The sequence below is a fragment of the Centruroides sculpturatus genome, unplaced genomic scaffold (genome assembly GCF_000671375.1).
Source record: "Centruroides sculpturatus isolate CEXI.00-Female unplaced genomic scaffold, Cexi_2.0 scaffold739, whole genome shotgun sequence".
Lineage (NCBI taxonomy): Eukaryota > Metazoa > Arthropoda > Arachnida > Scorpiones > Buthidae > Centruroides > Centruroides sculpturatus.
The window spans coordinates 229,814-255,530 of record NW_019385063.1 but is presented as its reverse complement, the minus strand read 5'-3'; the positions used below and the strand labels follow the sequence as shown (position 1 = coordinate 255,530).

The 25,717-nt window shown below is 29.8% G+C and overlaps 1 protein-coding gene across 1 annotated transcript in view; it reads left to right on the top strand.

Moving 5' to 3' along the window:
* Positions 1–25,717, top strand: part of LOC111634128 (transcription initiation factor TFIID subunit 4-like) — a 104,628-nt gene that overhangs the window by 49,399 nt on the left and 29,512 nt on the right. Inside the window, exons 2-3 of the mRNA XM_023378826.1 lie at positions 10,302–10,454; positions 20,526–20,621. Of these exons, the coding sequence (XP_023234594.1) occupies positions 10,302–10,454; positions 20,526–20,621 (249 nt within the window). The remainder of the gene's footprint in view (positions 1–10,301; positions 10,455–20,525; positions 20,622–25,717) is intronic.

Genomic DNA, 25,717 nt, shown 5'->3' with positions numbered 1-25,717 from the left:
CAGTTTATAATTTCTTATGAATTTTTGTTTAAATAAAATAAGCAATGGATTTAAAATGTAGAAATATCATATATAGTGATACAGTAATACCTCGACTTACGCTACCCCGACTTACGCGAACCCGGAGTTACGCGATTTTCAAATCCCGTCGATTCGTCTTTCGTTTGAGCGTCACGCGACTCTTGATTACCCCCCCCCCACACTATTGTTCAGCTTACATGTTTGGACGTGTCACGCGGAATCGACGCATAGCTACAATTTATTTTGTGTTATTTATTTCTGTGTTTGTTATATCTATGGAGACTTGAGAGACTCTATGTAGTGATTTCTTGTAACCGTGAACGAATCAAAAGACGAGATAAGATTAACAAGAACATTTATTAGCATACATACATCCGACTTGGAGTTTACACAAATTGTGAAATTATACCCCGACTTATGCGAATTCGACTTATGCAGTTATTGCTCGGTCCCACCTATCGCATAAGTTCGGGGTATTACTGTATTTTGTTTGAATAAGAACATTGAAATTGATAAATTGTTTTGATAATAATTTTACTTTTTATATTTAGATATCATTTAGACACTTTTNTAAATTTACAAATTATTATTATTTATAAACACTATCAAATACATTTACATAAATAAGCATTAATGATAAAATTTTTTATAATGATATTCCATTTATGTATGCAGAATATCGAATAATACATGTATATACTATATTTCCTCAATTAAACCCAGCAGGTTTATTTTTAAAACTTATATATCCCAGAGTTTATTGAAGACCAGAGATTCTTTCAAATTCAGGATTTACTATTTTTCAACAGATGAATGGGTAAAAATTGAAATAAATACCTTAATTATTAGTATGTTTTCCAACAATCAAAACCATTTATTGACTATATTTATGGATTACAGTTATAATATTTGAAATAATTACTATTTTGATAATTAAAGCAATTCAGCATTGTCTAATTATGCTATTATGTTGTCATTCATGTCTGCTTTGATGTTAGAATCAGGATCTTGACTATCATCTTGGTACAAACTCAACATCTCTTTTCAATTTAAGTTTACTTAATTACCCTTGGGCTAATAAGCTCTCAACTTATGAATTTGAATGCAATTTCCCACACTCAATATTCAACAATATTTATAATTTTATTTCAAAAAATATTTCCATATCCCTTGAAATAGAAAGTGCTATCCAACTCTAGACAATTGTTAAGAAGTAGAAATTTAGTTAAATTTTTTACCTGTCACTCTAAATTACCCTTCCTACACAGTGCTGTACTTAAATATATTTCACATGCTTTTCAACCTGGGATTTATTTTCAAAAGCACACTTATTTTCTGGGGATTTATTCACAGAACAGGATATATTTGAATTGAGGAAATATGGTATGTGTTTTATGTGTGTGTGAACTGCAACCTATTCAGTTAATATCAGTGCCTAGTGCTAAGCTAAACCACAGGCCTGATACAGGCTTTTTAAAAAATGGAGCGTTAAAAAATAGACATTATTTTTTTATAATGTAGTTTATTAACTTTTACAATATAAGTATAGAGTAACACAATATAGTAGATTAAAGTGGAACTGAATTGGGACAAAAAAAAATATTATTTTACTAACTTAATCAAATTCTTCCTACATAGGTGTTAAACACCCAAAAATTGCCATGTATACAGCATTGCGAGATCAAGATTAAGGCTTAGCTACAGAAAACTGCTACTATAGTTATGTGCTGTTTACTCTGTAAATTTCCTAATTATGTGGAATGTGTTAAAGTTTGTGTACTTTCTATAATGTGATATATGTACTGTTGTGAAACCTTAATGTTTCAAGATGTTTGTACAATGTATGTGATTATGTTTTGTTTGTCAATAAATGTAATGTTCTGATCTGTTGTGATGAATTGTTTTGTCTGTGATTGTGGTACAGTCATAGTATATTTTGTGTTTGTTGTTTTCTATGACTATCTGACACCTATCTTTGTAATATGGTTTCTGGGTGTATAATAGTTTGTGTTTAAGCTTTTGATGTATTATATTGTTTGTTACATCAATGTAAGTAGCAGGGCTGTGGAGTCGTAGTCAGAGTCAGGAGGAATTTCTGGCACATTCAGAAAAAATGTGTTGACTCCGACTCCCGCATTTTAAATTTACTTTAGTTTTTTTTATTTAAACAAAATATTAGGATCAAATTTCACAATTTGTTTTCATAAAATATTTATATTTGAAAACACTCATTCTTCATAAAGCCAATACAGCAGTGTCATTTTTCAACTGGAAAAAGAAATATGAAATGAGCAATTATTTATTGTGACATCATCACAATGCTGGGCAGCAATTTTCAGTCATATTTTTTTAAAATTTATTTAATTTAAAATATATGCTCTTCACCTCAAATTAGTACTGTAGTACCTTGCCCCCCCTGTACATCATACTTTTCCTGTTAGCAATAGTCATGCTGTCATGTATCTAACTCCTTACAGGGGAAAACTTTTGAATTGAAATAACATGACTTCTGGTTTGCATTGGAAGTTCATATATAGTTAATCAGGTCTTCCTGCCCCTAAGTTTTCCATATCTGGTCTTGGCTTTCATTTATCTTAACTCTGTTCTTGAGACAGATAAATGTACGACAGTGAGAATTTATAGGTCTACAATTTTTTCAAATTGCAGTCCAATTATGAAAGCTTAAAACAGAAATTCAATGACCCAACGTTACAGAAACACTACAGATCTTCCTCAGTTAAGAAAAAACAATTTTTTGATAATTAACTCAAATGTTAGTCTGAATAAATCTGAACAACATTGTCAGATGTCAGAATATACAGTCAAGTCTGCATAAGTCAACACTCCAAGAGATATGGAAATGTGTCGAGTTATCCGATATGACAACTAAAACGAAGTTGAAAAAAGACCACAAAACTATGATTAGCAAAATACAGTAGTGCTTTATACAGTACAAGCAATGTTTCTCTCTGACTAAAGTTGGTTTCTACTCCAAGTATGTCGGCAATTTCCATCGCTTTTTGTTTTAGTATTGGCTTCGAAACAGGAAGATTCCATGAACATTTGCTTTAGCCAATGTACTAAAGCATCACCAGAGCATCTTCGACATCTTTGTGCGACGACTTTCTCTGGCATTTTTGAGATAGCCGCAATGAAGACCCAAGAGAAAGTTTCTTAATTTCTTCTTTTTTTCTTCAGAATTCCCACCAAGGTTGTTCTTGGAAGGTTTTCTTGTTTTGCAAGTTTGGCTTGTGAAGTTTTATTACATTCAAATTCAGATAAAAGTTTGTATTTTTCCTTCAGCGTAAGCATTGTTAGATTTCAGATACTCATTTCTAACAGAAATGTGAAACGCTTGCTGCAAATAATGCATGAATGAATGGTGAGAAAATGTAAAATTGGATTCTGCTGTCACATTAAGCTGTGTGGTGTGAACTCATTTTTTTTCTAGAGTGGAGATGACTTATCAGACATCTAAACGAGTGTGGGACAGAAAAAGTATGGCAATTTATCCAGTGGTGACGAGTTAAATGCTGTCGAGTAAACTGGATATTTTTAACATTAATGCCTATGTAAGTTGGCTGGGACCACAGAAAACTGACTGCTTAACCGACTGTGTCTAGCTATACCTGTGACGACTTACATGGACTCGACTGATTTCAGGTTGCTAGCATATACTCTCTTTAATTTCTCCAGAGCTCATTCAAATAATGCACAGTCCCAGCTCAAGTTTCATAAAACATATCTTTTTTATTTTTCACTTATCAATTATAGAACTAGCTTATTTTATCTAAGTATTAATTAGGATTTATAATATAGATAAATACTATTTTAACTAAAATATATAGAATCTCAAAGGATTATGAAGATTTTCACTATGAGCATTAGGGTATTATGTATGTATTAGTGATGTGCCGGATCGTTAAAAATGTATATCTACGGATACGGATCATTAGTGTCTAGATCCGCGGATACGGATCTCAACTTTTGTACTCAGTCGGCGCCGGTGCGTGTGACCTTGGACCGATAGTTGACGCTTTGCATTAATAACGCAACGTGTTTTGACTTGCACTGCGCTTGTTTTTGTTTATGGTGTAAAAGTGTGCTAAATTAGAATTCATCACAAAGGCAGACAGGATAAAGTAACAAAAGTTGATATAATTTTCCAATTAAGCTATTTCGCGTCTTTATACAGATTCTATTTCGGGGGGTCCAACTTCATGGTACAAACAGTAGCATGCGAAATTACAGCAATAATAATAGTTCTTTGTATCCAAAGCACAATTGCGGCAATATAACCCGGAACCTTAAAACTAACCTTAAACACTAACTTAACACTAATAACAGAAAAAGGGATAGAATTAAGAAGACAGAAAAAATGATAGATAAGATAGAAATAGGGATATCTGGGATTTTGTCCCTTTTTTCGGCTTGTTTCTTTATGCATACTGTTGGGTGGGATAACACACGTCCTTCTCCTATAACTGGCCAGTTCTCTTCTTCAATAATTAGGATTTTTCCTTCCACAGTTGTCAATGTGACCTTAAAACAGGATCTTTTTTCTGAACTTATTTCTGAACTATCCGGTCATTGAAAATATGACTCCCAGTATTCTCACCTCGTTCGTACACTCTGCCGTCCAGTTTACGAATGATCTGCTACGTCACTTCTTTTTTTTCTCCGGCTCCTGTTTACACCTTTGCTCCTCAAATTTCTAGAAATTGCTCATCCCACCCAAGGGACAGGGAATAGATAATAAAGTTCTAGAAGAAAATAGAACAATAGAACAAAGGGTAGAAAGAAGAAACGAAACTAAACTAAAATTAATATTTACAAAAATATAGCGTACCACCACAATAGTTTAGTGCAGTGTTTCCCAGCCTTTTTTGTGCTATGCCTCACCTAAGCTTTTCTAAAATTCTTATGTCTCCCTAACATATACAGCGGCTATACGGTTAAATTAACATAAACTCTGGACAAGTCCATTTTCGAATTGCCCTCCTTAGCAATCCAATTGCCCCCTGTGGGGCGTGGGCCCCACGTTGGGAAACACTGGTTTGTGGCTAGTGTGACACGGGATAGCGTAGATTACATTTGTCTTTTTGGAGAGTGTTGAGTTAAATTAAAATAAAAACAATGTCGACAAAAAAATTTAGTAGTGTAATATGGAAATATTTTACGATAGTAAATGACGAATGTGCTATTGCTACCTATCTTTAAAATTTCATATAAGTAATGAAATTCATTAAGATAAAAGATCCGTTAAAGATCCGCTAAAAAGTAACGGATACGGATTCTTTTTTTTCTCGGATATCCGCGGATACAAATACGGATACGGATATCCGGCACATCACTAGTATGTATGTATGTAAAAAGCTTCTTCAACTATTTATGTTATATTTGGTCATAACACAAATAGATAATTTATGATTTGCATTAGAAAAATACATTAGTAGACAATATAGGTGAAATAATAAATAAGGAAAGCACATTATATTGGGTTGTTCGGAAAGTAAGTTTGTTTTTTTCCGTGGAAAAAAACGCAATATTCTTATGATAAATAAATATTTTATTGAATTATATGTTGCCCATTTTGGTCAAATACCTGTTGTCATCGTTTCTGGTAATAGCACAATTTCACATTCATAAAAGTTTTGATCGTTGCTTACAAAAAAGTGATTTTTGACATTATCATTTCAAGTAAATGTCTTACAGTTAAAAAAAATTGTACAGACTGGAACAAGTAATAATCTGAGTGGGCTCAATCTGGCAAATAAGGTTGGTGTGATAGCACGTCCCATCTAAGTTTTAACAGTTTCTGACGAGTTACCAAACTTGTGTGAAATTTGACATTATTGTGGTAAAACACTACAGCTGTTTTTTTAATCAATCTGGCTGGCTTTTTCTGTTTGATGATATTATGCAATTTGTTTACTCGAATGCAGTACACTTTCGAATCAATTGTTAAATTGTCTGGTAAAAGCTCCAAAAAAAATTTCTTTAATATCCCACCAAATAGAGCATTTCTCTTTAAGAACTCATGGAATTCATATATCGAGCTTTGAAACGAAACCAATTTGTTTCAAGTACTCATAAACAGTTCAATTTGACAAATTTAATCTCTTAGTGATTTCATGTGTTGTTATTCCGCAGTTTGCTTCAGTTGGCACTTTTATTTTGTTTTCATTGGCTTCAATTGGCCATCCATAACGTGGTGCATCTTCAATACTGAAATTGCGAGAACAAAATTTTGTAAACCAGTTTTGGCACTGTCATTCTGTCAACACATCTCCACCATACATGTCACACGATTTTCTTCTTGCTTGAATGGCATTTTTGTTTTTTTTGGTAATAAAAAAGCAAAATATGCCGAAGATGCTGCTTTCGATCTTCCATATTTGATGGGACACAAAAAAATAAACAATTGCACGAAATCAAACAAAATTTTTTACAAATAAGCCATAAAATGCTAGCTGTCAAAATATATAATGATAATACGGTTTAGAACGAAAATAGCAGGAATAATACCACTAATCCGTCTAATGGTAAAAAAAATGAACTTACTTTTCGAACAACCCAATAAATAAATGATAACTGCAATATTTTAACTTTTAATAGTAGTAAACTGCAAATTACTTCTTAAATCTAAAATAATCTAACAATTTTTCTTGTCTTAGAATTTATCAGTTTCTATTTAGCAAGAAACATTTGTAAATTTCATATTCACAAATAAAATGGTTTGGTGTATTTTTAAATACCAAATAGAGTGAATGATTTACTTGTGACTTCACTCAACAAATATTCAGTATTCACTGCTTTGTCAGTATATTGTGTCAAATCAAAACATTTGATAACTAATGCTCACTTATATGTATATATTATATATATATGCTGACCACATGACAAACACTTCAGCAGATACTTTGCTGATTACTGAATAATTGCCTTTTGCCAAATACTGAATGTTTAGAGCTGCCTTAATGTAGCAATTTTTAATCCATACTTGGATGATTAAAATAAAGACAAATGCCTATATTTGTAAATACTTAAGGTCTCTTTTTATGCGGATTATTTTTATGCGATTTTGAAGTTGTGCGGTTTGTATTTCGTCCAAAAATTTTTTGGACAAACATACATATAGGCTTGTTTAGGAAGCCCGCATACAGACAGTCTCCAAAAATCGTGGAACGCTCAAAGCTCACTCCATTTGTTCCGCTGACATATAACGTTTATGGATGTAAAGGACGGCTAGATGTACCTTAATCGCTTTAGTTCCTAGCAATTTTTGATATAAATGTAATTAAACATAAAAAATACTTAAAACTGAAAAAAAAGAAAGAAATGCGTTAATTTTGAAGAAAAAGCTTCAAAGTTTAACTTCCTTTGTCTCGCCCTTCTGTGAAATTTAACACCGATGAGTCATTGTTTACACATCTGGATGACCTTGAACACAGCTGGAGTTGGATTTCCCGGGGCATTCTCATAGACGTCGCGGGAGGACAAGGGTTTAAAGTAGGGTGAACACTAGCTGGCCGTATATTTTTAAATATTTTTAAAAAATTTGGAGACTTAAAAAACATTCCAAAAATTCAAAAAAAAATTTCAAAAATGGCCTTAAGGACCGTGTTTTATGTAACGCTATGTAACCTGCCCGAGTTAACTCGGGCGAGGAACTAAAGGGGTTTTAATTAACTCTTCACATCCAGATGTCAGTGATTTGTTTTTAGAGTGAGCTTTTGCAATTCGGGGATTCCCCTTGTACATGATACTATCGACAAGTCGCTATTACATCATTCTGAGTTTCGCATTGAAAGGTATAAACTGTAATTGTTTTGAAATTAAATTTTATATGAATTTCTTTCAGACATTCGAAGTAATTTATTAAGCAGCCTATTTCTTTTAATTTCGGCAAACTTTTTTTATGCAGTTTTAAGTTAATTTTAACTCATTGTTTTGGTTTTATGCGATTTTAGAAAATTACGGAATGTATCCCTACTTTTTCAAGGCAAGTAAAGTCTTTTTTTATGCGAATTTTTTATATGCGCTTTTCTGTAGAACGTATCCACCGCATAAAACGAGACCTTTACAGTATTATAATTTTAATAAATGCAGAAAAGACTCCACTCTAATAAAATTTAATAGTAAAATTGTTTTTATGAAACAAAAAATATCCTAATTTCAAAAATACCATGGGATTTATATAACAAGAGCTTGAGAAGTTAGGATTCAAGAGAATCTGAAAAATTCACTTCTTTCATTGCTATTTAGAGTCCTTTTCTAATAACCCATAAGCAAAAAGGAAGAAATTTATACAATAAAATAAATATAATATCAATAAAAATAGATGGGTTTATAAACCCCTATTGACAATTTTGTAAATTTGTATAATTTATCAATTTACATTTATGAAAATTAATTTATATAGAGCATATCATAAGATTAGCTTAAAATCTACAATTTTAGTTTATGATTTGGCTTTCAAAATATTTTGAATAAAATAAATTAATGTATATTTAATAAAAAAAACCTTATATATTAATTTTATACATAATATTTTAGAAAGTAATGTGCTGCTATGAATGTATAATATGAAAAATCATCATTCTCCGTAAAAAAGCTAATATAGCAGTAAGCGTCATTTCTTAACTAGAAAAAAGAAGAAATAATGAAATTGTGAAAGCAAAAAACAGAATTGCAATGACCCAACACTCCATACTCGTGATTTATTTAATTTGGTAGACAGCCAACTGGATAAGGAAAAAGCTGAACAACACAGATTGTAAAGGAAATAAATGCCATATCTTCAGTCAAGCATGTCAATGCATCCTATATTTTGTTTATTTTTCAGCTGTAATTTTTACATGTGATAAGGTTTAAATACAAAATTTCAACAAAAGTAAGCTGGTAAGACACTTGCAATCACCAGACACCATCTGCAGAATAACAATATGTTTTATGATAACATTTGTGATCATATTTTTACACAATACTATTAATAATACTGTGTTAAATACTGTATTTTAATATAAAAAAATTCACCAACAAATTGAATAACTTTTCCAGCAAAGTTTATCTATGTGTAAGAACACTAAGACATGCGGTTAAAATTGAGTGTGGTGCCATCTGTAAGTAGATTTTATTAAAAAATAACTTTCATATTATTACTTATTATAAAAAGATAAGAAAGACTTAATTTGAGAATAGAAATGAGTTTCTAAAATTATTGTAAATACCAATAATGAGTAAAATTTTCATCAAGTCTCACTCCACTTAAGATACACATGACCTCCTCTTTCTCCCCACCCCAGCTTTTAGCAACCAGAATTTAAGTAGCATCAATTCCCCTTTTTACAAGTTTCCATGACAAATTTTGTTTCTTAATCTTTAAACTGTTTTGAGTATTAAATGAAAGAAACACCAACATCACACACACCCAAAGTATCAGTTTTACTTTTTGCATTCAGAGGTCTCAAAACAAAACATTGAAATTCCAAAAAAAAGTCCAAAAAATATTATAATTGCGTAATTGTGACACAATTACGCAATTATAATATTATATTAGAACATACTGGAAACTATCAGGAAAGTAAAACCTTTGACATGGCTGATTGGGTTGGATGATTGCAAGTCTACTGTATTTGAAAACAATTTAAAATCAATGTAAAAAAATTTATAATTTATGATTTTGAACTATTCAGTTTATTTATAGGCTATAAAATTCATCTTATAAACAAAGCATTGATGAATATATATATATATCACACTAACCTTATGAAGCTTTGCAAATATTTTTAATGTACAACGAACGTTTTTGGTCTACCTTAGGACATGAAGAAGGTCCTAAGGTGGACCAAAAATGTTTGTGGTATGTTAAAAATATTTGCAAAGCTTCATAAGGTTAATGTGATATATGTATTTATAGGCTATTTTTCAATCTTTGTTGCTGAAATACAGTGTTTCAGATCCTGTTAAATTTGTATAAATTGTGTCCTTCACATATTAATATATAGCTTGTCTTTGCCACCGTATTATACATCACATTGGCTAGCTAATGTGATGTACATTGTACTGTACATTTATGAAGCATATTGTACTATACTATTTTATTATTGTTTTATTAGATTTTACAATAATAAATAGACTTCTATATATGACTTTTATTTTTCAAATTAAAGCCATTTATAGAACATATTTTAACAAATTATTGTTTTAAATTAAATTTATATATATAATATATATAATGTATGTAAGAAATTTAGAATTTTTAAATTTATTTTCAGAATACGATCACATTACAACATGGAATGGTACGTGGAACTATTTTGGTGAAAACGGAAAATGGACAGTTGCAAGTTGTGAACGTAGCACCCGGACTAGCACCTAGTTCTACAGCTAGTTCTATTCCTGCCACATACCGTTTACAATCAGTACAAGTATGATTACTTTTTAATTCTGTTAATTAAGACTTATTTAAATCATTAAGAATGATTGATTTTATATCACCACTAATCTGGCATCATTGGGACCTATAAGGTGCTGATAAGTGATTTTGCCAGATTACTGGTAGTTAGGCCAGAATACACTTAATCCAACAGTTACCGTATTTTACGGACTATAAGACGCACTTTTTTCTTTGAAAAATTGCCTCCAAAATTCAGGTGTGTCTTATACTTGAAATTAATATAAAAATGTCCAGTGTTTGATTTAAAATTCCCGCGTCTTAAAAATGGCCATATACCATATTTGATGCTGCGGGAAACCAGTCTCTAGCTGGCAACATTGAATTCAACTGGCAGCAGCAGTGCACCGATGCGACGAACATGAGTTGCGGGGTGTCAGGATAGAATCGTCTGGACGTACGATTCCCATGCTTTTTCTCTTTTCAAACAAGCAACGGTTGTCGCCATAGAAACTCAGATTACAAGATGACCGGTGGTTCTGAATCCACAACCGCGGATTGGCCAGCGACCATTGTACTATCAGTGGACGTCCGATAGCACTACTAAGCATTGATTGGTGGATCAGCATTTGCTTCAGTCCATATAAAAGGATTGAATTTAGGCGGTAAAAATGGTAAAAAATGTTATTTTAAAAAAAATTGCTTAAAAATTAAGGTGCATCTTATAGTTTGTAAAATACTGTAACCATTTATCCTTTTTAAATAAAAAACCAATACAGGTACGTGGCTGGCGTTATTTANTTTTAAAAAAAATTGCTTAAAAATTAAGGTGCATCTTATAGTTTGTAAAATACTGTAACCATTTATCCTTTTTAAATAAAAAACCAATACAAGTACATGGCTGGCGTTATTTACATTTAATAGATATAAAAAAATATATATAAATACGACTTTTACAAAGAAAAAACTTCGCATTTGTCCTCCTTTTTCACTGTTCACACCATCAGCAGTCCTTGAACAATAACCATTTATCTTGTATATACACAGTGTGGTGCCAAAATTCGCTTGACAAAATTCAATTTCAAATTTCTGCCATTCTGTACCACCAGTAGATGTTGTGTTTGGGTTCAAATAGCTTGACACATGTACTAAATCATCATGACCTTGAAATAGTTGCAATGTTGAAACTAAGTTTGGAGTATAACCGATGAGCCGTGATTATTGAAAGTGTTCACGCTGGGCACTTGGCGACAGAAATCATTCAGTTCTTCACGTATCTGAGATCAACTATGTATGATGTCATCACAAAGTACAATGAGTTGGAGAAGTCTAATGCAGGTTTTACAACACTGGCGAGGAAAACTCACTCAAAGGAGTGCATTGTCAGGACACCCGAAATCATTCATCGGGCTCAGGAGCTGATTTTTGAGGATACAGGTCAATCGATCTAAAAATTGTTGTCGGTTGTTGGTGTGAGTGAGAAAACTATGCATAGAATTGTCAAGGAGGACCTCCGCTGAAAGTCTTGCGCAATTAAAGTGAGACAGATTCTTTCTGAAGCCGCCAGGACAAAGCGAGTTGAACACTGTAACCTGCTTTTGTGTTCCTTAAGAAACAATGCTGCTGGATGACTCAGATTTTTGATGAGAAAATTTTTACTGTTGATGCAAAAATCAATTGAAGGAATGACCGCTGGCTTGCCCATGACTCTGAAGATGTCCCCATTATTGCAAGAATGAAATTTTCGGTGAATGTTTATGTGCTAAGTGTTGTGTCCAGTGAGGGTGATATCATGCCACTGTATTTCTTTAACAAAGGGGAAGATGTCACAAAAGAAGTTTATTTGCATTTTCTGACAAATGTAGTGAAGCCGTGAATGGAAACTGTGTCATCTGGAATGCCATATGTTTTCAAGCAGGATGGTGCGCCCGCCCACACAAGTCATTTGGTACAAAATTGGTTGTCGGACAACGTCGACATGTTTTGGTCGAAAGAATTCTGGCCTCCCAACAGCCCAGATTTGAATTTTTTGGATTTCTATGTATGGAGTATAGTTGAAAGGGTCACAAACAAGTCCAGACATCCAAATGTCGCATCATTGAGAGCTACTATTGATGTGGCATTCGCTGATATGGATCATGACACATTAAAGTGCACCTGCACATGTTTCAGACCAAGGATGGAGGCGGTCATTCAAGCAAGAGGGGGATATATTGAGTAAATGTATTCTTTATACCCTTACAAACAATGTGGTTAAAAAAAATTTGTAAACCTTTTTGTTTTTGCAATAGAAAATATGTTTGGAAAAAATGTGTAATTTGTCTGGATTTTGGTGCCACACCCTGTATATATATAAACATCCCAAAGCTTGATGTATTAATACTATGCAAAATGATTGCTGTAATTAATTGGGCTACTTTTTGCTACTATTAATAATTAGAAATTATGTAATTTGGTGTTAGAGGTAGACATTAGACACCATCTCTTATTGAAATTAATAATTATAATAATTGAATATTTATTAAATAATTTAGAACAGTCTGGAAGGAAAGAATTCTCCTGGAATGGGGTTTGAATTTACAACCTCTACTTACCATGAGATGTGCTGCTCAGTTATGTTACTCAGACCTCTGAATAATTTTTCACTTCCAGACATGTTTAAATCTTGCAATAACCATTTGCAGTTACTCATGACACCAACCGGGGGGACTCCTACGCCCACAGTCTTTATAATCATCCACTATGGCATTCAGCCAGCTATCACTTTACTGTGGCATGGTGTGTATATGTTACTGTGAAATACCGAAATTAGAGAATGTCAATATTCTCTGGTAAATGTCGACACATGCAAACTAAGTCGGTGAAAGATCGAATATTTGGTTATATTATTATACATTCGCACAATCGCCGGTGTACGTTGACAAGCACATATAAGCTTTGGTGGAGGTCGAAACGACACCTGAGAAGCCGATGTCAACAGAGAGGAGATAGTCTGTCGCCAAATTCTTCGCAATTTCCTTCTGCTCAAATTGGTGATTCTGTAAGAATAAAAGTCCTTGATATCAACCGTGGCCGTACAGATGCGTGAAATGTGTTGGCGGTTGTAATTGGAATAGAAGACTTTGACTTTTATAAATTAGCAAACAAAAATGGTACCCTCAAAGCAGCTGTATACCCACAATCAGTTCCTAATTTGTAGAGAAAAGTTACTTTCCATAGATGAGATTTCTTCTTAAGAAATATCGCCAAGAGAATTAGCTGCATCTAATTCGAAAAGTGGAAGACAAGGCTATACACGCTGTCATTACAAAAAGAAGTTTTCCACAAATAAATGCAGTTGTAAATCAAAGGACTCTTGTGCAATTCAAAGTGCCATAACAGTTTAAGTTGTTGCAATAAATAAGATTTTATAATGTTAATCACACAATATATATGTGAGTTTACTATTGCATATTGATTTTCTTTTCTGATTAAGAATGTACTGTCGGTTTCAGGTTCAACAGTTTATTTACATGTGCTGATACTTAAGTTTTCTCCTATTTTGACATTAAAAAGTTGCATTTTTGTCTTAACGTAATAAAAATATTTATATTCAACATTCACCATCAGCGCATGCTGAGTGTCGACATTTGCCGGTGTAAGTGAGAAATAATGATATTTAGCAAATATTTCGTACATACATGAAACGACTGTGTGAATGCTGACATTCGCCAGATATCGGTCATTCACAAAAACTTCTCAAAACCTGATGTTATTAATCAGAACCAAATGATCACTTTAATTAATTGGGCTATTTTTTGCTACTATTAATAATTTTATTTTAAGTAATTCAGTATTAGAATAATAATTTAATATTTATTAAATAATTTAGAATAACCTGGAAGAAAAGAAACTAAGGAAGTGTACCTCACACTAAGCAGAGGTTACAGGTTTTAATCCATTCCAGGCATATTCCTTTCTTCCAGACTGTTCTAAATTACTTAATAAATATTAAATTATTATAATTATTAATTTTGATAAGAAATGGCATGTAATGTTTATCCTTAATATCAAATTAATTAATTTCTAATTATTAATAATAGCAAAAAATAACTCAATTAATTATGGCAATTGTTTGGTTTAATATCTATCCTATCTTTAATATATCCTGTAAATCAGTACAAGTTGATTAATAAAGAAAAAACAAACATTAAATGAAAACTCTTGTCAAATTATCTTACATCTGGCAATATTTAGCATGCTAAACAGTAGCATTGTGTTGGTCTGGCAACATGGAAAATTTGAAATTACAGTAGCCAAAATTAGTTCTAGATTAGTGATGAATCAGATTACTGATTGCTGGAGAAGTGATTTTCAACCTATATAAGCCAACATTATTTAGTAATAGTTTCCCCCCCAATTAATATAATCAAGAAAAGTATGCATTATTCACTCTATAAATACAAAATGTATTTTGGTGGTTAAAAAATAAAAATAATTAAAATGTAATAAAGGAAGAAAATACAAAAAATTAGAATGGGTAATCTTAAAGTTTTTTTAGAAATAAACACTCTAAATGAGAGGTTCTTTAGTTTTAAAGTAAGAAATGAAAATCTCAATACTATTGGTTCATACTGCTATAAAATTTAGAGCTTACTTAGATTTTGATTATTTTTATTAATAATTAAATATGAAATTAATATATAGGATTAATTCCAAATCAGGAATATCTAACACTTATTTAAATCTTAATAGCAATTCTGGTGACATAATAACAAAAGATTGTAAATTTTTATATTATGTAAAGTTTTCTGTTTATTTTATTGATGTAGTCAAACTCCATTATCTGAATTGAATGTATTCCTGAAAACAGTTATGAAAGAACTGTGTTTTATTTAGTATTTATATATAGAAAGGAAAACACAATTTTAAACAATTCTTACAATTTATTTAACTGTATTACAAATGTCATGAAAATGTTATAATGATACTGTACATTTTATAAAATATATATAAAAATAAATTTAAAAGCAATGGGATCGGTTGCAGTATATCTAAAAAATATAAATCTAGAAATAAAACATTTTTATAAAATTTATCAAGTAATATTGTATTCATTAATTAACAATCAAATTTTTAATCTTCTGAAACACACCTTGTGTTAGTGAATCAAATAACAAATTAAACATTTATTTTTTATCCATATGCATTTTGCTTTGCACTGGCCTCATCAGTGGATACAATCATCAATTAACAGAAGTTCTTTTATAATCAACTATATTGTCCCAGCTTGCATCTACAGCTATACCCATACTCAAATTTATTACATTTGCATAACTTTGTATACAAAAATGTTCTCTAATGCATCTTTTTACTAAATTTTTTACTTTATGCAAAATTTTTACATTATTTCTATTAATTATACATTTAACAATATTATAATGCTGATTCCAAGGTGATTCATGTCGTTTTAATTGTAATATAATTAATAGAAATAACATAAAAATTTTGTATAAAGTAAAAAAAATTGGTAAAAAGATGCATTAGAGAACATTTTTGTATACATTTTGTATGCAAATGTAATAAATTTTAGTACAGTTGTAGCTGTAGATGCATGCTGGAACAATATAGTCCATTATAGAAGAACTTTTGTTAATTGATGGTTGTATCCACTGATGAGGCCAGTTCAAGGCAAAATGCATATGGATAAAAACATAAAAATAAATGTTTAATATTTGATTGTTAGTGTTTTTTTGTCGTTTAAAAAATCTCTCAGTCGGAATAAAATGAGTACAATATTACTTGATAAATTTTCAAAAAATGTTTTATTTTTAGATTTATATTTTTTAGATGTACATTCTATATTCAAATATTTCTGCATTAAACAGAACAACAATATAAAAAAGAAGATAGTAAACCTATTGTAATGAACTGTTGAGAATAAATTCTGCACTAAATAATTTTAGTGCAGTGTTCTGTGATAAAATGTCACTAAACTGTACAGTAGAACACAGGAATAATGTCACTTAAATGAACAAAAATAGATATTGGGATTAAAGTAATTATTTACTTCCACCTTTCACTGACAAATTGAAATTTTTCAGAAATTTATAATATTGAAAATATTCAATTAAACTATCACATTGGTACTAAAGAACATTATTTGTTGTAGTGAAAGTTTGGATATAGAGAGGTTTGATATCAGAATATGGCTGTATTTTATTACAATAAATGGGCTGCTGTTTATTGAAATAAACAATTATTGTATTGAAACGTAGTAAAACATAGCCCAATGTATTTAAAAATAGAAAATTTTTTATGGAATGTTAACTATTTTTATATATTCTATTTAATTCAATAATGAAAATCAAGACAAATTCATTTTATCAACTGTTGATTAATAACCAACTTTCTGCTAATGGGTTCACATTAGCAGAAAGAATAATTACTAAAATCATCACTAAACACCTTTGGCTGCTGAGACACATTTATTTGCTACTGTTTTGGAACAGTTTTTTGTAATTGGTGTTCCAAAATCATTCACCTGCAGATGGCCTATGCATTAGGCTGAAAATGTTAGTGTTTTAGTAAATGAATGCTTCTCAGCAGCCAAAAGTATTTTATGATGATTTCAGTAATTGTTGATTAAGAAGTTAAAAAGTTTTGGGTTTCCACTTAAAGTTTTAACATTAAGAATTATAATAAAAAATATATATATACATCATTAAGATTAACAGTGGAAAATCTAAAGATATATAAAAACCAATCATTAAGAATAACAACTGGAGATTATGATTATCAACCTTCCAAAGTAATGGTGTTTGTAAAGTATTCCAAATGATAAAATGATTGCCAGATAAGTTTCTGCTGCTGAAAGTAGTATTATGTAAAGAAATTAATATTTAATACACAAAATAAAATGAAAATTGTGTGAAAATGATTTTTCTCTATATCAGTTTCATTATGTCACTTCTGACATTTTATGCCTAAGAATTTACTTATTGTTTATAAAATGTGTCTAAATAGGATTATTCAGATTTTTTCATTTTTTGAAAGCATTAAATTATGAAGACTATATGTATATTCTCTAATCTTCAAAATGGTGAACTTAAAAATTTTTTTTTTATTTCTCACTAGAATTTTAACAATTACTTTCAAAATTGTTTTTTATTATAAATATTACTCACAAAACCAAAAGTTCAGCTAATAGATAAAAAAAGTGAAAGGAAAACAAGCATTTTCAGTTGCCTTGAGTGATCATCCTGATCTACAGGTTAAAAGAATGGATCTATGAGCTGGAGTTTTGGTTTTGTGAGTAATATTTTACTTTTTATCCATTATACAGTGTGATTGCTTTATCTTCAGTGATTTCAGGAATGTAATATACAGGTAACCCCCGTATAACACCGGCACTTCTATAGCACGGATTCGCTCTAACACGGTTCGAGAAATGGTACCATCCCCCGTATAACACGGTACTTTTATAGCACGGATTCACTCTGACACGGTTCGAGAATTGGGTAAAACCCTCGTACAACAGGAAATGTAATAAATTTTTACATACTTAAGTAATAATAGTTCACGAAAATTATTATTTTCGTGAACTATTAGTACTTAAGTATGTAAATTTTCTCTTCTCGCCTTCTGTCGATACACGTGGTCCTTCTCGAAACTTGTTTCAATGTTGCCAGATCGCGACGCTTCTGCTTCTGATGTTGCCGAATGTTTTTCCCTTATTCCATACTTGCTTTATTCTTCATAAGTGCTTAGCACCATATAAGGAAATTTATAAAGACCTTTTAACTAGAAGCAAGCAATCTAAAATTACATACATTTTGCAAAAGGTAAAGCATGGATCTGAAGATAATGCAGAAAAATGCTCAGAGGATAAGGATAACTTGCCAAAAAGAAAACGCTCTCGGTTAATTAATAGTGTTTTTAGTGATGACGAAGAAAACATTGTTTAATTTATATTAATATGTATCACTTAAAAAAATTTTAATTAAGATATTTATCTTAATTATGAAAATATAGTAGCATGTTTTTTAATTTTTGGAACCTAACCCTGCTTTTCGTATTAGTTCTTTGTTCCGTATAACACGGATTCGCATAACACGGCAATTTTTTGGAACGTAACTACCGTGTTATACGGGGGTTACCTGTAATATATATATCTGGATGAGTGATGTGAATTATCTTGTTCATATGGAAAATACAGTTGGTTCTGCATAAATAATCATAGGTATAACTAGTCACCATCAGTTAAGTAGTCAGTTTTTGACATAGGCATTAATGTTAAAAAACTCTAGTTTACTCGACACTGTTTAACTTGTCATCACTGGATAAATTGGCATACTTTTTCTGTCCCACACTCGTTTAGATGTCTGATAAGTCGACTCCACTCTAGAAAAAAATGAGTTCACACCACACAGCTTAATGTGACAGCAGAATCCGATTTTACATTTTCTCACCATTCATTCATGCATTATTTGCAGCAAGTGTTTCATCTGAAACCTAACAATGCTTACGCTGAAGGAAAAATACAAACTTTTATCTGAATTTGAATGTAATAAAACTTTCACAAGCCAAACTTGCAAAACAAGAAAACCTTCCAAGAACAACCTTGGTGGGAATTCTGAAGAAAAAAAGAAGAAATTAAGAAACTTTCTCTTGGGTCTTCATTGCGGCTATCTCAAAAATGCCAGAGAAAGTCGTCGTACAAAGATGTCGAAGATGCTCTGGTGATGCTTTAGTACATTGGCTAAAGCAAATGTTCATGGAATCTTCCTGTTTCGGAGCCGATACTAAAACAAAAAGCGATGGAAATTGCCGACATACTTGGAGTAGAAACCAACTTTAGTCAGAGAGAAACATTGCTTGTACTGTATAAAGCACTACTGTATTTTGCTAATTATAGTTTTGTGGTCTTTTTTCAACTTCGTTTTAGTTGTCATATCGGATAACTCAGCACATTTCTACTTTCTCTTGGGGTGTCGACTTATGCAGTCTCAACTGTATTTCTATTCAGTAGTTACATTCATTATCAATAGGACTATATGTGATAGATAAATTATCAATTATTGTTATATTAATATAAAAAAGTGTGGTAATAAGTGGGGTAACAAAGACATTTTTATTAATACTAGAATATAGAAATTGAATGCAGTTTATATGAAAATTGTTTGAAAACATACTTCTGTATTAAGAAATTTTATAATCAAATATTGAATTGAAATAATTTGGACTGAAGATAAATGGACTAAACTAAAAAGTCTTAATGATAAAAGTTTGTAATTATTGCCTGAAATAGGAATCTGGCAACCTGCAGTAACTAGGCTTTGTTAAATATTTTGTATTGTAAAATTGTTTGGAACTTAATTTTTTTTTTTTTTTAATAGAAAGTAGAATTTATATCTAAGAATAAAATGTGTCTTTGAAACTATATTATTTAAATTCATGTCAATATATCCTGAAGAATATGAGAGTCTTATCATGATCAATGCAATTCTGATAAATTACAGAAATCAGTTTCTAGAATAAGTTTTATTTCTACAATAAAATTTAAATGTTGGATTCTCTTAAACTCTGTTGAGACAATTACCATGTAATGTACAATTCTAAATTGGATTAGTGTTTTAAAACTATGACATTGTTTGTGGTATTAATTTTGATAAATATTAAAGGTTGTGATGGTAGAATTATATGTTCTGAAAATATTTAATAATATAGTAATCTTCTATTTGATTTCTAAATTAAATGGCTGGCAGCAGAATTTTATTTTACTCATTGATTTCTTAAAGGTAAAGTATATGATTTAAAAGCAAAACTTTATGACTTGGTTTATTGAGTAGAGTTAAAGGAAATATTTTAACCAGTTAACTTTATCAGTTTTATTATTTGTCTTTCATGCAAAATTTCATAATTTTTACATTAGAGTCTTGTATAAAATGTTCAATCAAAAAAAGTTTAATTTCTAAAATAAATTTAATATACTTGTATTATTCAATATACATACTTAAATTATGGAAAATATATGTATAAATATCCATTTTCAAATATTTAATGATAGTCTTTACATTTATAAAAGACCAAGATATTATTTCAAATATATTGTTTTAAATTACAGTTACCTGGTTCAGCTGTCACAAATAGCAATGTCACACAGCCACTTACAATCCAAACTACAACAGCAAATGTTCAAGCAGCAAATGCTTCTTCTCAGGTAATAATAAACATTAAGTCAAACTAGAATATCAGTATAGATAAAATATATTTTATTAATTTATTTTTTAAATAGAGTTTAAACAGATTCACAGCATTGAGAATTTACTGAATATAAAAGATCTTTTGAAAAAAAAATTGTTGTTGTTGTTATAAAAGATTTAATGATGATATATTTTTATACACCTGCTGCTAAATTGCTGATTAATTAGCTATTAACTGTAAAGATTTAGTTGAAAATGGAGATTATTGGATAAAACTATGTAATAAATTAAATCAAATTGCATTTTAGGGAAATTTCCAAGACTGTTTTTATTTTAGAGTTTATTCATAAAAATTCTCCAAACTTTAATCAAATCTCAAAAATATAAGGCAATTATGCTTTCTTGAAGTGAATTTCACTTCAAGAAAGCATTCAAGAAATCTTTAAAATAAATTTTTGACATAGTTTATTAGTAAATTTTGTCTTTACTGAAGAAGTATGCTGGAGTAAATAAACCAAAAATTAAAATCAATATATATTATGTGATTTATTGGTGTTTTTATTGTATGTAAATATTATCACCATCGTCTCTAGTTATTGATGTGTATGTTACAATATATAATTTTTCTTGCCTGTCTCTAGTTGTATTGCTGAAAGTTGCATACATGGTTTATAACTATTCATTATGTTATATTTTGTCATTACATATATTACATTTTATTACTGATATTTTTTTACATACATTGTAATTTTATAATGTTACATTTGAATTTGAATATTATCACATTTTGTAAGGAATGCTTCATGTAGAATTTTTTTTGATTAATCACATTCAATTTATAGAAATATATAATAATCTGACAAAATCTCTTATCCTGATTTTCAATAGTTTTGTATTGTTGAAAATTGGGATAAGAAGAAACTTTAGATCAGTATTCAACTGATAATAAAAAAGTCCCTTAAAACATAATATTAAATCCAGCTCAGAGAAGATTTCTTCATTCAGGTATAAGGAAATTAACATTGTTGATAATTCCTCTATTTTATGTAGATAGTCCAAGTGAACTTAAACTATGTGCAATACCATTTGTAATGACCATTCATTGAACTAGTCTGGTAGTTGTAGGCATTTTAAATGCCCTCTTGTTATTTTGTCTGGATTAAGATATGCCAAATCATTAGGTGTCAGAAAATTGATAGTAAACTTGAATAGACTGTCTTGTTAACCTGATTTTAGTGAAAATTGGTTTCATTTTTTCTCTTGCTCTCATAATAGTGCACTCCCCAAATATTTGCACAAAATCAATGTTCTTTTTAGTTTGAAAAAATTTTGGCATGTGTTAATAAAAATTTATTCTAATTAGTATATATAAAAGCAAAATTTTAAATTTAAATGTAGTATTTCATTAAAATGATTTTTCAGTATGTTTCCAATAACATATGTCTTGATTTCTGTTTGTTAATTTGATCAATCATCAGTGAATTATTGCCATGATAAATCAGTTCTTAGCACAGCAAAAACAACTCTTTGTTGATTCATCACCATTGCTTAATAAAAATTTAGGTGAAATTTGATTCTTTTTTGTATTAACAGAATAATCTACCCTCTTTAGATAAATTCCTTAAAGATTTTTAGAACTTGCTTGTAAACATGCCCAAATGCTTGTCTTTCTGCAGATAACTTTACCTATGACAATGTTCCACTTGGATTGACACTTGTTAAAAAGTCCATATACACAAACCTTTGTAGATGATTTGAAATATTCCAAATAAATCATGACTTTAATATGATAACTATTTTCTGTATGTAACTTTTTACTATGCTATAAGGCATTTTCAATGATCTCAACACTTAATTTAAAGAATGACTTGATACTACAATAATGGGAATCGGTAATGCATAACAAATTAATCAGGAGACTGTACATCTTTCACTAACGTTTTCGAACCAATGGTTCTTCTTCAGGTAAAAAAACGGACAAAATAAATTAAACTTGATGAAACAGATCTTTTTTCGAAAGAATTCTGATATCAGAAGATATCAGCTTATGCATTACCAAAGTCTATGCAACTTCTTATCAGTCTTCTTTTTGTTTGCTTACTTGATAGAAATTTTATTAAGCATCAAATATAAAAACTATTAAGTAAGTTTAAGAAGAGAGAATGCTTTTCTCAGGTTTTAAGAAAAAAACATGTACAATATTTTAGCAAATCTTTGATATTAAATGTCTACAAATAGATAATGATTTTCAAGAACAATGAAAAATTTTAATTAATTAATGAATCTATGAAAGTCATTATGTTCTTTTGAATGTGCTTATTAAGTGGAAGGACACATGAGGACAAAAATTGTATTATTATTTTCTGTTATTACTCAGGATATATTTCTTCATAATTGAAGGTCAGACTATTTACAAAAATATCAAATTTTCGAGTCTATCTTAATCCTTTTTATACACTCCAGAAGTAACAGTTAACATGGGTTTTTTTGAAGAATATACTTCTTAAAACAAAGGTAAACAACAAGTAAAAAAAGGTTCACAATGTTAAAAACGATCAAGTGTTAGCCTTCTGTTATAGTTCTCTTATAGTTCTGTTATAGTACTGTTATGTACTTTACATTAAAAACACGAAGAATTCTTCTCATCACATTGTCCTTATACATTTTTTAACTGTTTCAGGCCCTCTGGTGGTAGTTACGAGTTATCCTTACTTAATTTGCATTTGGATACAATTTCTGTAATTACTCAGGATATATTTCTACATAATTGAAGGTCAGACTATTTACAAAAACATTGTGAACCTTTTTTTACTTATTGTTTACCTTTGTTTTAAGAAGTATATTCTTCAAAAAAACCCATGTTAACTGTTACTTCTGGAGTGTATAAAAAGGATTAAGATAGACTTGAAAATTTGATATTTTTGTAAATAGTCTGACCTTCAATTATGATGTATTATTATTGTTTGCTTCATATCTAGTAGAATCCACTATTGTTTTGGTGATTGGCTAGTCTATCCAATTTTTTTACTAGATTTGTCCCAACAGTTAGACACAGAAGACAACTTTTACTCCTTATAATATCTTTTATTGAAAATGCATTTTGATTTTAATAAAGGATATTATAAAAAGTAAGAGTTGTCTTCTGTGTCTAACCATTGTAACAAATCTAGTAAAAAAATTGGATAGAATAGCCAATCACCAAAAACAACAATAACAAAAATTGTATAGATTAAGAAGTAAAGGCTGATGAATGTTATATAGAAAACATTCAGAAAATACTCACTGCATTTTAATATAAAGAAGACATCATCATATGAAATGTGATTACAGGTTTACATATGTTCTAATAGAGCATTATCTGTTTGCAACCTGTTCTGATCATAGATTTATTACTTGAGGAAGTGTGTTAAGATAACAAAATAGTTTTTGAGAAAATGAGTGTACTGGATTGAAGAACTAATGAAGTATATATATATAAAATGATGCTTATTATAGATGATCATAGAATGTAGCTTCGTTTTCATTCAATGTTAGCTTTTCCCTTTTAATTTAACATATACACTTTCTATGTCATGTTCTACTGTTGTGATATTTCCTGCAAAATTTTTAAGTGGTTAATATTAATTTTTGATTTTGAATGTAATTTTTTTCATTTTATTATTACTGTACTTAATCTTCTTTTGAGAATGAAATTCATTAAGGATTAAATTATTAATTTTTTTCTTACATCAAAATAATTGAAATTTGTTGGTTATATCTATTTTTTTCATTCTTAATTTGTCTGTTTTAATATTTACATTTAGGAAATGCAGCGAATCTGAACTAAAATATTCCAGCATAATAACTGTAATGTTAAGTGTGCCATTCAAACAAATACAGAATTATTATGTACATGTCAAGCATTCAAGTTTTCAAGAGCATAAAGAATTTTTACAAGAAAGGAAGAATATGACAATTACTATTCATAATAACTTCTTTATTATGAATGTTAATTGCACTAATTGTAAAAATCTTTCTGAAATATCAAATTTTACGAAGGACCTAATAATAGTGTGAAAAAATAATTTTTCTAAAACTTTGCTGATTTTTTTCCCTCCTATGTCAATACTTTTAATACAACTAGCATTGAATGTTGTGTATTCTTTTCTTTTAACCAGTAACTTTTGTTCAGTAATTTTCTTATTGAATGAGGTTAATGACTAGTTTGTTGTAAAAAAAAAAACAGTAATAGTAAGATGACAAAAAAATCATTACAAATTAACTACTTTGGAAAACTCTCAAGTTTTGAGGTATATCTCTGACTTTCTGGCTGTTCTATGTATACATTTTTGAAATTTTGATGTGTATATGTGGAGATATCTGTTTTATGATAGATTTTTTAAAATTTGCATTATTTTATTTTTTTGTAAATTGTTAGGAATAGCAATCTAAATGATTTCCATGCAAAAGAAATTATCTGTTTTTACTAATTCTATTAGAACATCTCCAATTGTTTTATGATAAGGTATTTACAAATAATAATATAATTATTTTTATAAGATGTATAAAAAATTTAAGTATTTCTCATAATTTATGTATTGAGTTTGTCTTTGTCAAGAATTGTAAATTTATTAAACAGGTTATAAATTATATGAGAATTGGTAAACAAATGTCTTAACTTTTACCTTTGAATGACTCGTTTATTATCTTAACATTAATAAATATCACATCTTCCTTACATTTTCTGGCAATACTTTATTAGAACAAAAAATGTTTGTGGACCTACTTCAGGTTCTTACACTTTCAAACTGAATGATTTATGGAGTATTTCAAATTGAAATGTTCCAACAATTATTATTATTACTTTTGGAACATTCCAATTTGGAACACTCAGTAAACCATAAACTAGATGATTAGTAAATGAATAAAGAAGCAGAAGAATAAGAGAAGTTTTTTTACTTTTCCTTCATCTTTTTTTCCTGTTTGAATTTCCAAATTTTTGTGTGTTAATTGAATCCCCATTATGGCACAAATTCTTGTTACAAAACCGATTTGTTCCGATTACTGCACAAAATCCACTAGGCCATCTATCACCCATTGATAATTTCTACTTGTTGACTCATATTTTGTACAT